General features: G+C 47.0%; 1 protein-coding gene across 1 annotated transcript in view; it reads left to right on the forward strand.

Moving 5' to 3' along the window:
• Positions 1–11,963, forward strand: part of rinl (Ras and Rab interactor-like) — a 111,012-nt gene extending 99,049 nt beyond the window's left edge. The window contains exon 11 of the mRNA XM_072274508.1: positions 10,966–11,963. Within this exon, the coding sequence (XP_072130609.1) occupies positions 10,966–11,268 (303 nt within the window). The 3' untranslated portion in view covers positions 11,269–11,963. The remainder of the gene's footprint in view (positions 1–10,965) is intronic.
• Positions 11,964–15,917: the final 3,954 nt, after the last annotated feature.

Below are 15,917 nucleotides of genomic sequence, written 5' to 3' on the forward strand. Positions count from 1 at the left end.
TTGCAAGTTGACTCCATGGTTAAGAAGGCATATGGTGCATTGGCCTTCATCAACCATGGGATTGAGTTCAAGAGCCAAGAGATAGTGTTGCAGCTGTATAGGACCCTGGTCAGACCCCACTTGGAGTACTGTGCTCAGTTCTGATCACCTCATGTGGCTAGTCAGAGGCTTTTTCCCAGGGCTGAAATGGCTAACGTGAGAGGGCACAGTTTTAAGGTGCTTGGAAGTAGGTACAGAGGAGATGTCAGGGGTAAGTTTTTTTATGCAGAGAGTGGTGAGTGCGTGGAATGGGCTGCCGACGGTGGTGGAGGTAGATACAATAGGGTCTTTTAAGAGACTGCTGGATTGGTACATTGAGCTTAGAAAAATAGAGGGCTATGGGTAACCCTAGGTAATTTCTGAAGTAAGTACATGTTCGGCACAGCATTGTGGGCCGAAGGGCCTGTATTGTGCTGAGATTTTCTATGTTCCTAATAACAGAATGCTGAATGAAGTGTAACAGGTACAGAGAAAGTGCAGTACAGGTACACAATGAAGTACCACCTGTTACACCGCTGGCGTTTAGGGCAGCAATGAAGGTCCTCCATCTCTGGTAGTGTTCAGGGCTTCCTTCATCGTGTCAGTAGCCTCCCCTCAGTTTTCACTACTGTCAGTCACGCAAGTCCCGGGTGGAGACTCAGGAATACCGTCACACTCAGGTGTAGAAGGATTCTTCATTGCTGTTTCTGTAACAGTTTTGTTTTACCAGTCAGGGTTGATAGCTCTGAGATAAACCCCGAACCTAGTGGACAAGTGGACCACTCTCAGTTTGTCCTCTACCCCTTGACCTGTTTGGCATGGGTAACCCTACCAAGAACCATATCATAAAGCCCTGACTCCAGCCAGCATAGCTCTCCGGGTCATTGAAGCACGCAAGCCTCCAAAAGCACGACAAAGTTGTGGTCCTCTTGGAAAACACAATAAGGTGCAATAATGAGTTCGACTGTGAGGTCAATAGTCCATCTTATCATACTAGGGCAACATGTTGGAGAAACTAAGGAGGGGACGTTTCACTTGCTCAGTTTCTCCAGCATTTAGCATGCATTGTGTTTATCGTAATAGGGAACCAGTTCATAGCCTCATAATAGAAGAGTAGAAGCTGTCCTTGAGCTTATTCTGCCTCTGTGTCCAAGTGTTAAAATGCTCCTCCTTAAAATCCTTCACACCTTGCCCCCATCTCCTCCATTATCTCGGTAAACCTCCAAGCTAGGTGAGGAATGACTTACTTAATACTCTGGTTCCAACTTAATTATGGAGTTGAACAGCAAAGAAACCACCCAACTCACCCATGCCGACCAAGACGTCGATCTGAGCTGGTCTCACTTGCCCATTTCCCTCAAGACCTTCGCTATATCTGGACACCCCCCCCAGATGTCTCCTGAACTCTGTTAACTGTCACTGAGGAAAGATGTTCTGGCTGGTGAGAGGGTGTAGCAAAGGTTCACTCTGAGATGGAAGGACTAGTGTGTGGAGGGAGATTTTAAAAACGCAAACAACAGGAATTCTGCAGATGCTGGAAATTCAAGCAACACACATAAAAGTTGCTGGTGAACGCAGCAGGCCAGGCAGCATCTCTAGGAAGAGGTGCAGTCGACGTTTCAGGCCGAGACCCTTCGTTAGGACTAACTGAAAGAAGAGCTAGTAAGAGATTTGAAAGTGGGAAGGGGAGGGGGAGATCTTAAATGATCGGAGAAGACTATCAGTTTGGATCTCCCCCTCCAACTTTCAAATCTCTTACTCACTCTTCCTTCAGTTAGTCCTGACGAAGGGTCTCGGCCTGAAACGTCGACTGTACCCCTTCCTAGAGATGCTGCCTGGCCTGCTGCGTTCACCAGCAACTTTGATGTGTGTTGTGTGGAGGGAGAGACTGGGACAATGAAATTTGTTTGCTGGTGTTTAAAAGAGTTGGAGGAGACATTGGAGATGGGATTGGACATAACAGACCCAGGGAAGATGCTCCTGATGGTGGGGAGATATATAATCTGGGAACTCTACCGTGGAGGATTGAGATTTGAGAAATGTCTTCACCCAGAGAGTGTGCTGATCTTGTGGAACTCTCTCTCTCAGTGAAGGAAGCGGAGACTACACCATTAAATATATTAAGGAGTTAAATTTAGTTTTACTGGCTACAGAAGACAAATTGATTTGATCCATTTCTAAGTGGAGAGAAAATTCAAAATCTGAGGTGCAAAGCAACTTGGGAGTCCTTGTGCAGGATTCCCTAAAGGTTAATCTGCAGGTTGAATCTGTGATGAGGACGGCAAATGAAATGTTAGCGTTCATTTCGAGAGGACTAGAATATAAAAGCAAGGATGTAATGCTGAAACTTTATAAGGCACTAGTGAGGCCTCATTTGGTGTATTGTGAGTAGTTTTGGGCCTCTTATCTTAGAAAGGATGTGCTGAAACTGGAGAGGGATTAAAGGAGGTTTACAAAAATGATTCCAGGATTGAAAGGCTTCTGCTATCTCTCCTGCAATGTTCACTCCTCTCTCCAGAGCGCTGTGAGACTGATCCAGCTGCAAGGTGCTTTGTGCTTGCGAGCCATACAGTGATATGATGAGTTGAGACTGAGGTTATGGGCCTAATCCGGATGCTCTGGGATTCGGGTCTCTGGATTGTATTTGGTTTGGAATGCTTTTGCTTTATATTATTGTTTGCTTGATCTGTGTTTTTTTCCTCTTTCTCCACACATTGGATGTTGGTCTTTTTTAAAATGGGTTCTTTTGGGTTCCTTGGTTCGTGGCTGACTGTAAGGAGATGAATCTCAAGGTTCTATCATTTATACATACTCTGATAATAAATGTATTTTGAACCCTTTGAAACATGAGGAGTGTTTGATGGCTTCGGGCCTGTATTCACTGGAATTCAGAAGAATGAGGGGTGACTGCATTGAAACCTATGGAATGTTGAATGATCTCGATAGTGGATGTGGAGAAGATGTTTCCTATGGTGGGGGTATCTAGGACCAGGGAGCACAGCCTCCAGGATAGAGGGGCGTCCACTTAGAATGGAGATGAGTTGGAATTTCTTTAGCTAGAGTAGTGAATCTGTGGAATTCGTTGCCACAGTCTTCCGTGGAGACCAAGTATTTAAGGTGGGGTTAATAATTCCTGATTAGTCAGGGCATACAGGAGATTGGGGCTGAGAGGGAAAATGAATCAGCCATGATGAAATTGGGAGAAGACTCGATGGACCAAATATCCTAATTCTGCTCCAAATGTTATGGCCTTATAGTCATATTGAAGAACAGAGCAGGCTTGAAGGGCCGAATGGCCATTTCCTACTCTCTAGGAGGAGGAGTTACTCACACGAACCTCAAGGCTACTCTTTCACTCACTGAGATGATGATTGATCTGATCTTGGCCTCGGCTTCACAGAAGCCTGTTCTCCATAATCCTCTAATCCTCTGGGTCACAAAGCTGTTCTGTGACTCAGCTTTCTGGGATAATATTCACCAACCCGCTGAGAAAGAAACATTCTTTCTCATCTCGGTCTTACATGAGTGATTCCCCTTTCACTGGATGTAGGATCCCACAATCTGTCTGTGATCACCCCATCAAGTTCAATAACATTAGTAGAGGCACAAGAGGGCTAGCCATTGTGACCTCTGCTGCTTTGACCCTGAGAGTTGGAAATCCCTTACTGACGTACGGTTCTGTGCAAAAGTCTTAGGCTCATACATAGAGCTAGGCTGCCTGAGACCTTTGCACGGTACTGTAGTAATTTTATGTATTGGACTGTACTGCTGCCGCAAAAAGTAACAAATTCTATGATATAAGTGAGTGTTAATGAAGCAGATTCTGATCTGGGCCGCTATTGTGGACTGAGAGTGGGAAGGGGGCAGGGAGAGGGGAGTCATGTTTGGAAAAAGGGGAAGGGAGAGGGGAGGGAGCAGGAAGCACCAGAGAGACATTCTGTAATGATCAATAAACCAATAGTTTGGAATAAATTATATTGCCTGGTGGTCTCGGGTCTGGGTGTGTCTGTACCCACACCACCCCTCCGCCTCCGGATCTCCTCCTCTGCCAGCTGTCCCACACCCCTCCCACGGCGCTCCACCCTCACCATTCCTAACATCCTTTGCTCCCGCCAGATTTACTAACATGCTCTCCGCTCCATGTTGACAAATACAAAAAGTTTGAGATTAATAACTCCTCAGTTAATAACTCATCAGGGGTGATTAATAAGCTCGTGGCCTAAGGTAGAAGGAGATGAGTTATACGGTTCTCGTTACATGCACATGCAGTTTGGCAAAAGAATAAATCAAGGAAGGTAGTGCACCCGTGGCTGACAAGAGAAATTAGGGATAGTATCAATTCCAAAGAAGAAGCATACAAATTAGCCAGAGAAAGTGGATCACCTGAGGACTGGGAGAAATTCAGAGTTCAGCAGAGGAGGACAAAGGGCTTAATTAGGAAGGAGAAAAAAGATTATGAGAGAAAACTGGCAGGGAACATAAAAACTGACTGTAAAAGCTTTTATAAATATGTAAAAAGGAAAAGACTGGTAAAGACAAATGTAGGTCCCCTGCAGACAGAAACATGTAAATTGATTATGGGGAGCAAGGACATGGCAGACCAATTGAATAATTACTTTGGTTCTGTCTTCACTAAGGAGGACATAAATAATCTTCCAGAAATAGTAGGGGACAGAGGGTCCAGTGAGATGGAGGAACTGAGCGAAATACATGTTAGTTGGGAAGTGGTGTTAGGTAAATTGAAGGGATTGAAGGCAGATAAATCCCCAGGGCCAGATGGTCTGCATCCCAGAGTGCTTAAGGAAGTAGCCCAAGAAATAGTGGATGCATTAGTGATAATTTTTCAAAACTCGTTAGATTCTGGACTAGTTCCTGAGGATTGGAGGGTGGCTAATGTAACTCCACTTTTTAAAAAAAGGAGGGAGAGAGAAACCGGGGAATTATAGACCGGTTAGCCTAACGTCGGTGGTGGGGAAACTGCTGGAGTCAATTATCAGGATGTGATAACAGCACATTTGGAAAGCGGTGAAATGATCGGACAAAGTCAGCATGGATTTGTGAAAGGAAAATCATGTCTGACGAATCTCATAGAATTTTTTGAGGATGTAACTAGTAGAGTGGATAGGGGAGAACCTGTGGATGTGGTATATTTGGATTTTCAGAAGGCTTTTGACAAGGTCCCACACAGGAGATTAGTGTGCAAACTTAAAGCACACGGTATTGGGGGTAAGGTATTGGTGTGGGTGGAGAGTTGGTTAGCAGACAGGAAGCAAAGAGTGGGAATAAACGGGACCTTTTCAGAATGGCAGGCGGTGACTAGTGGGGTACCGCAGGGCTCAGTGCTGGGACCCCAGTTGTTTACAATATATATTAATGACTTGGATGAGGGAATTAAATGCAGCATCTCCAAGTTTGCGGATGACACGAAGCTGGGGGGCAGTGTTAGCTGTGAGGAGGATGCTAAGAGGATGCAGGGTGACTTGGATAGGTTGGGTGAGTGGGCAAATTCATGGCAGATGCAATTTAATGTGGATAAATGTGAAGTTATCCACTTTGGTGGCAAAAATAGGAAAACAGATTATTATCTGAATGGTGGCCGATTAGGAAAAGGGGAGGTGCAACGAGACCTGGGTGTCATTATACACCAGTCATTGAAAGTGGGCATGCAGGTACAGCAGGCGGTGAAAAAGGCGAATGGTATGCTGGCATTTATAGCGAGAGGATTTGAGTACAGGAGCAGGGAGGTACTACTGCAGTTGTACAAGGCCTTGGTGAGACCACACCTGGAGTATTGTGTGCAGTTTTGGTCCCCTAATCTGAGGAAAGACATCCTTGCCATAGAGGGAGTACAAAGAAGGTTCACCAGATTGATTCCTGGGATGGCAGGACTTTCATATGAAGAAAGACTGGATGAACTGGGCTTGTACTCGTTGGAATTTAGAAGATTGAGGGGGGATCTGATTGAAACGTATAAGATCCTAAAGGGATTGGACAGGCTAGATGCAGGAAGATTGTTCCCGATGTTGGGGAAGTCCAGAACGAGGGGCCACAGTTTGAGGATAGAGGGGAAGCCTTTTAGGACCGAGATTAGGAAAAACTTCTTCACACAGAGAGTGGTGAATCTGTGGAATTCTCTGCCACAGGAAGCAGTTGAGGCCAGTTCATTGGCTATATTTAAGAGGGAGTTAGATATGGCCCTTGTGGCTACGGGGGTCAGGGGGTATGGAGGGAAGGCTGGGGCGGGGTTCTGAGTTGGATGATCAGCCATGATCATAATAAATGGCGGTGCAGGCTCAAAGGGCCAAATGGCCTACTCCTGCACCTATTTTCTATGTTTCTATGTTTCTAACTCTTTGAGTGATTATGCAGAAAGTTTGAAGTTAACTCATAAGGGCTGATTAAGTTCGTGGCCTAAGGTAGAACGAGATGAGTTATTAATCTCAAACCTTCTGCATAATCACTTAAAGAGTTGAACTGCATGTGCATGTAATGAGAACTGTATAACTCATCTCCTTCGACCTTAGGCCACGAACCTATCAATCACCCCTCGTGTGTGTGTGTACATACACACACATATACATTCTTAGCAGCCCAAAGGATAGAGTGAAAACATCTTCTCACTAGGAAGATGGCGTGGCAGTGGAGAAGGCACGAAAATAGAAATGAGCAGAACTGGGTGGGGAGGGGTTATAATCAACAAGTCAGTATCAGATCGAGTGTTCTCTTTCTCTAGAAATGGGAAGGAAGGGGGTTGACTTCTTGATGTTTTAAGATAACGGGTAGAGTCACAGAGTCATAGAGAACAGAAACTGGGCCTTCAGCCTAACTCAGCCATGAGAAACAAGATGCCTATCTGAGTTAGTCTCAGTTGCCTGTGTCCCTCCAAGTCTTTCCTATCTAAAATCTTTTAAATACTGTAACAGTACCTTTCTTTATCACACCATCTGGCAAGTTTATATCATGTGTCCTCTACGTAAGTGTGGAAAACATTGCCTCACAGAAGAGGTTTACCAGGATGCTGTCTGGTTTAGAGGGCATGTGCTATCACGAGAGGGTGGTAAACCTGGGGTGTTTTCTCTAGAATGGCGTAGACTCATCATGAGATTATGAGAGGCATACATAGAGTAGACAGGGAGCATCTTTTTTCCCCAGAATAGAATTGCCTAACACCAGAGGGCATGCATCGCAGCTGAGAGCAGGTAGGTTCAAGGGGGATGTGAGAGGTAAGTTTTTTACTCAGAGAGTGGTGGATGCCTGGAATGTGCTGCCTGGTCTGGTGGTAGAGGCAAATAGATCAGAGGTTTTTAAGAGATGTTCAGATAAGCACATGAATATGAGGAAGATGGAGCGATATGGACATCGTCCAGGTAGGAGGGATTAGTGTTTGGATTTTTTGTAGATTTATATTTCAGTTAGTTTGGTAATACATTGTGGGCCGAATGGCTTGATGCTTTGCTGTACTCTTCTATGTTCTACTTTCAGGTCCCCTTTAAGTACTTCCCGTCTCATCCATGCCCTCTAGTCTTTAGACTCCCTTACCCTGGGGATAAGACTGTGACCATCCACAGATATCTGCTCCTCATAAGGTCACCCCCTCATCTTCCTATACTCCGGGAGAATAAAGCCTCAGTCTGTGCAGCCTTTCCTTATAGTCAGAGAGCTACAGCTCAAAAACAGGCCCTTCAGCCCATCTAGTCTGTTCTTCTGCCTCACACCATCAACCTATACCTGGAGTAGAGTCCTAAATATCCCTCCCATCCATTTACCTACACAGACTGCTCTTAAACATTGCAGTCATCCCACATTCTCAACTTCCACTGGCTGCTTGTCCTGCACTCTGAGGGAAGAGATTGACCCTCAGGTTTCCATGAAATTTTTCACCATTCACACTTAACCTATGACCTCTAGTTCTAGTCTCACCCAACCTGAGTGGAAAAAGCCTGCTTGCATTTACCCCTCATAATTTGGTATACCTCTGTCAAATTTCCCCTCATGTTCTCGGCTCTAGGGAATGGAGTCCTAACCTTATCATCCTTTCCCTCTCAGGTGCCGGAAATCGTGAGTAACACACACAGTACGCTGGCGGAACTCAGCAGGTCAGGCAGACTCTACGGAGGGGAATAAAGAGTCGACATTTCTGGCCGCTACTGCTCCATCCAGGGTCTCAGCCTGAAACGTCAACTCTTTAATCCCCTCCATAGATGTTGCCTTGAGTTCCACTAGCATTTTGTGTGTTGCTTTGGAATTCAATCATCTGCAGAATCTCTTATGGGAAGGAGGAGGGGGGAAATTACCAGGTTAATTATCTCTCTTTACCCATTCCAGCTCCCCTATTAACCTTCCCTTCTCACCTTTCCATCATCTCCCTCTGGTTCCCCTCCTCCTTCCCTTCCTCCCATAGTCTACTCTCCTCTCCTATCAGATTCCTTCTTCTTCAGCCCTTTACCTTTTCCACCAATCACCACCCAGCTTCTTACTTCATTCCCCCTCATCTGTCACCTGCCACTTTGTACTCTTCCCCACACTCACCATTTTCTGGCTTCTGCCCCCTTCCTTTCCAGTCCTGATGCAAGGTCTTGGCTTGAAACATCAGCTATTATTCCCCTCTGTTGATGCAACTCATTTGCTGAGCTCTTCCAGCATTTTGTGTGCATTGCTCTGGATTTCAGCATCTGCAGAATCTCTTGTATTTATAGTACGTAATAGACATGTCTAATCTTACAGCCAATCAAAACTCTTGCCCAGTGTTGCCCAACCTTCTGGATTGAAAGCCCTGTTTAAGTAAATATGCATCCCCTCTCCATCAAATCATATTGTTAAGGTTATGGTTATCTGTATGGAGATGAGGAGGAATTTCTTTAGCCAGAGGGTGGTGAATCTGTGGAATTCATTGTCACGGGACACTGTTTATTCATCCAGGTCATCAGATGTATTTAAGGCAGAGGTTGATAGGTTCTTGATTAGTCAGACCGTGAAAAGCTACAAGGAAAGGCAAAAGAATGGGGTTGAGAGAGAGAGTCATGACGAAATGGAGGAGCAGATTCAATGGGCCAAATCTCCAACTATGTCTTATGTACAAGTACGGAACAGAGAACATAGATGGTAGACCAGTACAGCACAGGAATAGTACAGCAAAGAGTGTGCAAAGCAAGACATTGGTACAAACAATATAATCTGCAGAGCAAGAGGTGGTCGGTAGTGTCCTGTTGCAGAGGTGGAGTTAGGACTGTGCAGTCAGTTCAAGAAACTAATGGTTGTAAGAAATGACGCAAACACGAGGAAGTCTGCAGATGTTGGAAATTCAAGCAACACACACAAAATGCTGTCTGGCCTGCTGTGTTCCACCAGCATTTCGTGTTTTGTGTGTTGCTGTAAGAAATGAGTTGTTCCTAAACCTGGTGGCTTCTGTACTTCCTGCCTGATGGTGGCGGTGAAAAGATGGGGATGGGGGATAGGGGCCTGTAGATGCTGTCAGTAGCGGAGAGGACTTCTCTCTGCAGACCCTGCATTTCACCGCATGGACTGCACCTTAATAAGGTGTTGGGACTGTCCATATTGGAATCCGGTTTATTATTCATTTGGGCGCCAGGGTGGAGACAGGTCTCGACCAAAGGAGGTGCAAGGCACTCCTTCCCTCCCTGGCCTTGGACAAGGTGTAGCACCTGCTCAGCCTCCCCAACCCTGATCACGTCAAGCGATGGGAGCAGGTGGTGGATGGTCGTATGAGCAGCCGGTGCAGATCACAAGTTCTGGTTATGTGACCACCGACACCAGGCAGACAATCTCCGAAGAGTATTGATAATGGCTGGGGTCTCTCGTCTTGTAAGGAGACTGTGCAGAAGGCAATGGCAAACCACTTCTGTAGAAAAATTTGCCATAAAATGCCATACAACACTGCACATAATGATGATACGTTTTGAAATTTGTTGTTTTGATGCAACAAGATATAAAGATTACAAGTTACAGAAATAAATAAGCTGTACTAAAGATGTAACATGAGGTGGAGCTCATGGACCATTCAGAAATCTGACAGCGGAGGGAAGAAGCTGTTCCTAAAATGTTGAGTATGAGTCTTCAAGTTCCTGTACGTTCTCTCAGATATTCGTAATAGTCTCAGTTAGATAGGGTTATAAAGAGAGCTTTTGGCACATTGGCCTTCATAATTCAAAGAATTGTGTACAGGAGCTGGGATGTTATGTTGAAGCTGTATAAGATGTTGGGGAGGCCTAATTTTTGGTCACCTACCTACAGGAAAGATGTTAATAAGATTGAAGGGCACAGAGAAACTCAGCAAGGATGTTGCTGGGACTCGAGGTCCTCAGTTTATAGGGGAAAGTTAAAGAAGTTGGGACTTCATTCCTTGGAGCGTAGGAGAATGAGGGGAGATGTGGTAGAGGTATACAAAATTATGAGGTGTATAGATAGGGTAAATGCAAGCAGGCTTTTTCCACTGAGGTTGGGTGAGACTGGAACTAGAGGTCATGGGTTAAGGGTGAAAGGTGAAATGCCTAAGGGGAACCTGAGGGGGAATTTCTTCACTCAGAAGGTGATGTGAGTGTAGAACCATTTGCCCACTGAAGTGGTGGATATGGGTTTGATTGCCACGTTTTGGATAAGTACATGGATGGAAGGGGCATGGAGGGCCATAGTCCATGGGACTAGGCAGAAAAACCATTTGGAACAGACTAGATGGACTGCAGGGCCTGTTTTTGTCTTGTAACGCTCCATGGCTTTGCCTGTAAGATGTGGATGGTGAGGGTGTTTAATGATGAATGCTGCCTTCTTAAGCCACCGCCTCTTGAAGATGTCCTCGCTGGTGGGGAGGGTTGTGCCCGTGATGCCCCCAGGAATACTGAGACGATTCTGAGCTTTGGTGTAGATGAGGATGTTTGTCAGAAATTAAAAGTTTCTGCCACTAACTTCGCCTTGTCTCTTCTTCCCACAAAGGATTTGCTGTCTATCTCGCTACAAGAGCCCGGTGGGAACCAGGTGACCATCTTGGCCCCCGCTCACATGACCGTGACAGAGGTGTGCAAGGCGTGCGCCGAGAAGTTCGGGGTGTCGGAGCCAGAGGTCTACGGCCTCTTCTTGGTGAGGGGCAGCTCCTACAAGCGACTGGAGGAAGGCGCCTGCCCCCAGCAGGTCAAGCAGGAGATGCATCAGAAGGAAGGGACGGCCTTCATTTTCGTGTACGCACCCGCTGACGGGACCCCATGCTCCCAGCACGAGGAGCAGCTGACCCTGTTGTGAGAAGCCCCCAACCCCTCAACCCACACCACCAAAGCAGGACTGCCGGGAAGTTCCAGGCCAAAATCCAAGGGTCTTGATGTGGCTCCCCGTTGTGAAATGCCACGGCCAAACACCGATGGATTGCCGGGACTATCTCCCATCCACATGGATGCATCTACCTGCCTGCGTCGAACGACTATGTTTCTGTTAGAGTTGGATGTCTACTATCAGAACCTATCTCAATACTCAGTTCGTCCTCCCAGCAGTTTAACTCACCCGGAGCCCCTGCACTGGGGATCCAGCCTTCAAATGGTCATTCACCCCGACAGCCTTAAGCAGAGACTCTATTGTGGCCATCCCCCACAGCTCCCGCGTTGGCAGGCTTACACGGTAGCCCACCTCTCGTCGGACTCAGTTTCCGCATTCCCTCTTGTCATCTGGAGATTACAGCAGTGCAGACAACAGGGGAAAATCACAACCAGTGATGTCTGACACAGTCAAATATCTAGTCTCAGTAAGTTATGAGCAGACAGGAAGAGACACAACAAATGGATCCAGGAAGAGACGGGGCATTGTTAGAGCAGAAAGAGGTGGGACAAATATTGAAGTGTGATATACAGCAATTTCCAGTTACCCCAACCCTACAAATAAATTATATTTTGTTCTTACTATTGGTTACAGCACCTTGTAAAGATTTTTGAATAAATATTATACATTCTGGATAATTTCTCATTTTCTTTTTACTCCCTAATTTCTACCCTGACTGCACTGGGAGGGAGGGAGGGTGCAAAGCACAATCGCAGTCTCCCAGAACTGAGTGGCTTCATGCTGTGCGTCATCCCGGTCAGCGGTGCCATCTGATGGCTGAGAGAGCCCAGACCCAGGCCCCACCACAAGTATCACACCGCTCTGTGTGAGACGAATTAGTAGCCATGTTTCCCACCTTACAAATGGTTGTCTTGGTTACCTATCCTGAGAAATCCCAAGGCGGCAAAAAAATCACCATTGTAGTGTGTGGAAGTAAAGTGCATTTAAAATTACCTGTTGATCGTTGTGACACGGAATGAGGCGATTCGGATCCAGATTTATCACGTGCAACAAAACACGCAGGGAAATGCATCGTTTATGTTAGGAGCCAACGTGACCCCAGGACGTGCTGGGGGCACCCCACATTCCAGCACCAACTTAGCCCCAAATGATCAGCAGAACACAGAACACAACAACCAACAAAACAAGCCCCATTCCTCCTTCCCAACCACCCACAAGGACAGTCCTCCAGCTCCTGGACAGACCTCTGGGCCTCCAGGCTTTGACACTGGGCTATGGCATCACACTTCTGATTGACCTTTGACATTTAGTATCAACCCCTGGAATAGTTGATAACAGGATTCAAAACTTCTTTCGGTATTGACCCCCAGACCAGCCAATGATGGGACCCCAGACTCCCTTCAGAGTTGACCCCCAGACTAGCCGATAACAGGATCCCGAACTCCCTTCAGCGTCAACCCCCGGACCAGACAATGACGGGCCCCCGAACTCCCTTCGGTATCAAACCCCCAACTGGCTGATGACGGGACCCCAAACTCCCTTTGGTGTCAACCCTTGGACTGGCCAATGACAGGACCCCGAACTCCCTTTGGTGTCAAACCCCAGACTAGCCGATGACGTGTCCGCAAGCGGCCTTTGGGATCGACCCCTGGACTAGCCGATGACAGGACCCCGAACTCCCTTCTGTGCTGACCCTCAGACTAGCCAATGACAGGACCCCATGGAGTCTCAGGCAGCTCCTGCCAGAATTCATCCCTGCCCTTGCATATTATTCTCCCTCAAACAGTGACCCCCCTTCCCACAGAAACTCCAAGAGGCAGCTTCCACCATCACAACGGGTGGATCACAACCACAGAGCAAAACATGTTTCTTCTCACCTTCTTTGTATCTTTTCCCAAAATGTCAAACCTTGTACTCTGTTTTGGATGGGGGGGGTGGGGGCAGGTTCAGGGACCAATCACTGTGTACATTATCAACCCTCCTTGCCCTACTCACAAACACTAGAAAATCAGCAGATGCTGGAATTACAAAGCATCACACATAAAATGCCGGAGGAACTCAGCAGGTCAGGCAGCATCTGTGGAAAAGAGTACAGTTGACATTTCGTGCTGAGACCCTTCTTCAGGAGTGAGAAGTTAGGGGGGAAGTCAGAGTAAGAAGGTGGGGGGAGAGGAGAAAGGAGTGCAAGGTGACAGGTGATAGATAAAACCACCAGCTGGTGGCACAATGGCATCAGAGCCGGACTCCAGAGCGAAGGCTCCCGAGTTCGAATCCACCTCCCGAGCACACTCTCCATCCGTGTCGGATTGAGCATCGAGCTAGCCACTCGGCCTCGTAAAAAACAAGGGTCGAGTCAGGAACGTTCACATCGTGACCCGGTTAATCCGAAAGGAGACCAGTCCTGGCACCACGCGCAGGCCAAGAATGGCTGACTGTCTGGTGCGACACGCTAAAAAGAATAGATAAAACCGGGAGAGGGAGAGGAGTGAATTAAAGAGCTGGGAAGTTGATTGGTGAAAGAGATACAGGGCTAGAGAAGAGGAAATCTGATAGGAGAGGACATAAGATTCTGGAAGAAAGGGAAGGAGGAGGAGCACCAGAGGGAGGTGATGGGCAGGGAAGGAGATAAGGAGAGAGAGGGAAACAGGAAAGGGGAATAGTGAAGGAGGGGGCAATTACCAGAAGTTGGAGAAATCGATGTTCATGCCATGAGGTTGGAGGCTACCCAGATGGAATATAAGGTGTTGCCCCTCCAGCCCGAGTGTGGCCTCATTGCGACAGAAGCGAAAACCATGGACTGACATAGAAACATAGAAAACCTACAGCACAATACAGGCCTTTCAGCCCACAATGCTGTGCTAAACATGTACTCACTTCAGAAATTACTAGGGTTACCCACAGCCCTCTATTTTTCTAAGCGCCATGTACCTATCCAGGAGTCTCTTAAAAGACCCTATCATATCCACCTCCATCACTGTCACCGGCAGCCCATTCCACACACTCACTACTCTCTGCATAAAAAACTTACCCCGACATCTCCTCTGTACCTGCTTCCAAGCATCTTAAAACTGTGCTTTCTCCTGATAGCCATTTCAATCCTAGGAAAAAACCTCTGACTATCCACACGATCAATGCCTCTCATCACCTTATACACCCCTATCAGGTCACCTCCCATCCTCCATCGCTCCAAGAGAAAAGGCCGAGTTCACTCAACTTGGATAATAAATCAGCCATGAAGGAATGGCGGGAGACTTGATGGGCCAAATGGCCTAATTCTGATCCTATGTCTAATGGTTAATCATACCATCTACTCGTACTCAAAACAAGGAAGATTTTTTTTCTGCAGAGTCTGGCAGAATACATGTCGGAATGGGAATGGGAAGTGGAATTAACATGGGTGGCCGCTGGGAGATCCTGCTTCTTCTGGCAGGTGGAAGATAGGTGCTCGGTGAAGCGGTCTCCAGTCTTGTTCTAATGGTCAATAGCTCCAGAGTAACACACACAGGTCGTGACAGACCAGAATAAGAGGGCGGGGAAAGAGAAGGAGTACAAGCTGACTCGGGGACCAGACAGGCTTGTACAATTACTGGAATTTACTGGACTTGAATTTAACACTTCCAGCAGCCATAATGAGGCTCAGACTTCCCCAGCCTCTGATGACTCATCCAAAAGGTTTCATATTACACCAGTGCCAGGCAACTGTGATACTCAACAGGGGAAAGTCCAGCCCTCACTCAGTGGAATTCTCTCTTGCCTGGTGTTTGGGGCATTGATGACATCCTCCAACACACACAAGATGTTAGAGAAGCTCAGCAGGCCAGGTGGCATCAATGGAAAAAAGTACAGTCGATGTTTCGGGCCGACACCCTTCAGCGTGACTGCCTGGCCTGCTGAGTTCCTCCAGCGTCTTGTGTGTTGCTTGGATTTCCAGCATCTGCAGATTTTCTCTTGTTAATGAAGGTCCTTCATCTCTGGTGGTGTTCAGGACCTCCTTCATTGTGCCACTAGCTTCCTCGCAGTTTTTACCACTGTCAGTCACGTAAATCCCGGGTGAAGACTCAGGAATACCGTCACACCCAGATGTCGAAGAATTCTTAATCACTGTAACAGGTTTGCTTCACCAGTCAGGGTTGTTAGCTCTGTGCTGACCCTCAGAACCTGAAGGACAGGTGGACCACTCTTAGGGCCTCTGCCCTTTGGGGAAGTCTGAGTCTCATCACGGCTGCTGGAAGTGTTAACGTCAAGTCCAGTAAATCCCAGTAATCGTGCAAGCCTGTCTGGTGCACACGTCAGCTTGTACTCCTTCTCTTCTCAACCTCTTAATCCGGCTTGTCAGGACTTGTGTGTGCTAATTTGGCGTTGTTGGTCCTTGTCCTGCTTGGCATGGGTGACCTGAGCAAGAGCCAAAGCATAAAGCCCTGACTCCAGCCAGTACAGCTCTCCGGGTCACTGAGGCACGCAAACCTCCAAACAATGAAAAGGTTGTGGTCCTCTCGAAGGAGTCAGTGGCATTACCATCACTGAATTCAGCATTCCCCGTCCGTCCTTTAGAGAATCTCTTATGAGGAAAGGTTGGGAGGGGCTTGTGAGGAAAGATTGAGTGAGCTAGGAATGAACGGTAA

This window comes from Mobula birostris, chromosome 12 (assembly GCF_030028105.1).
Source record: "Mobula birostris isolate sMobBir1 chromosome 12, sMobBir1.hap1, whole genome shotgun sequence".
NCBI classification, from domain to species: domain Eukaryota; kingdom Metazoa; phylum Chordata; class Chondrichthyes; order Myliobatiformes; family Myliobatidae; genus Mobula; species Mobula birostris.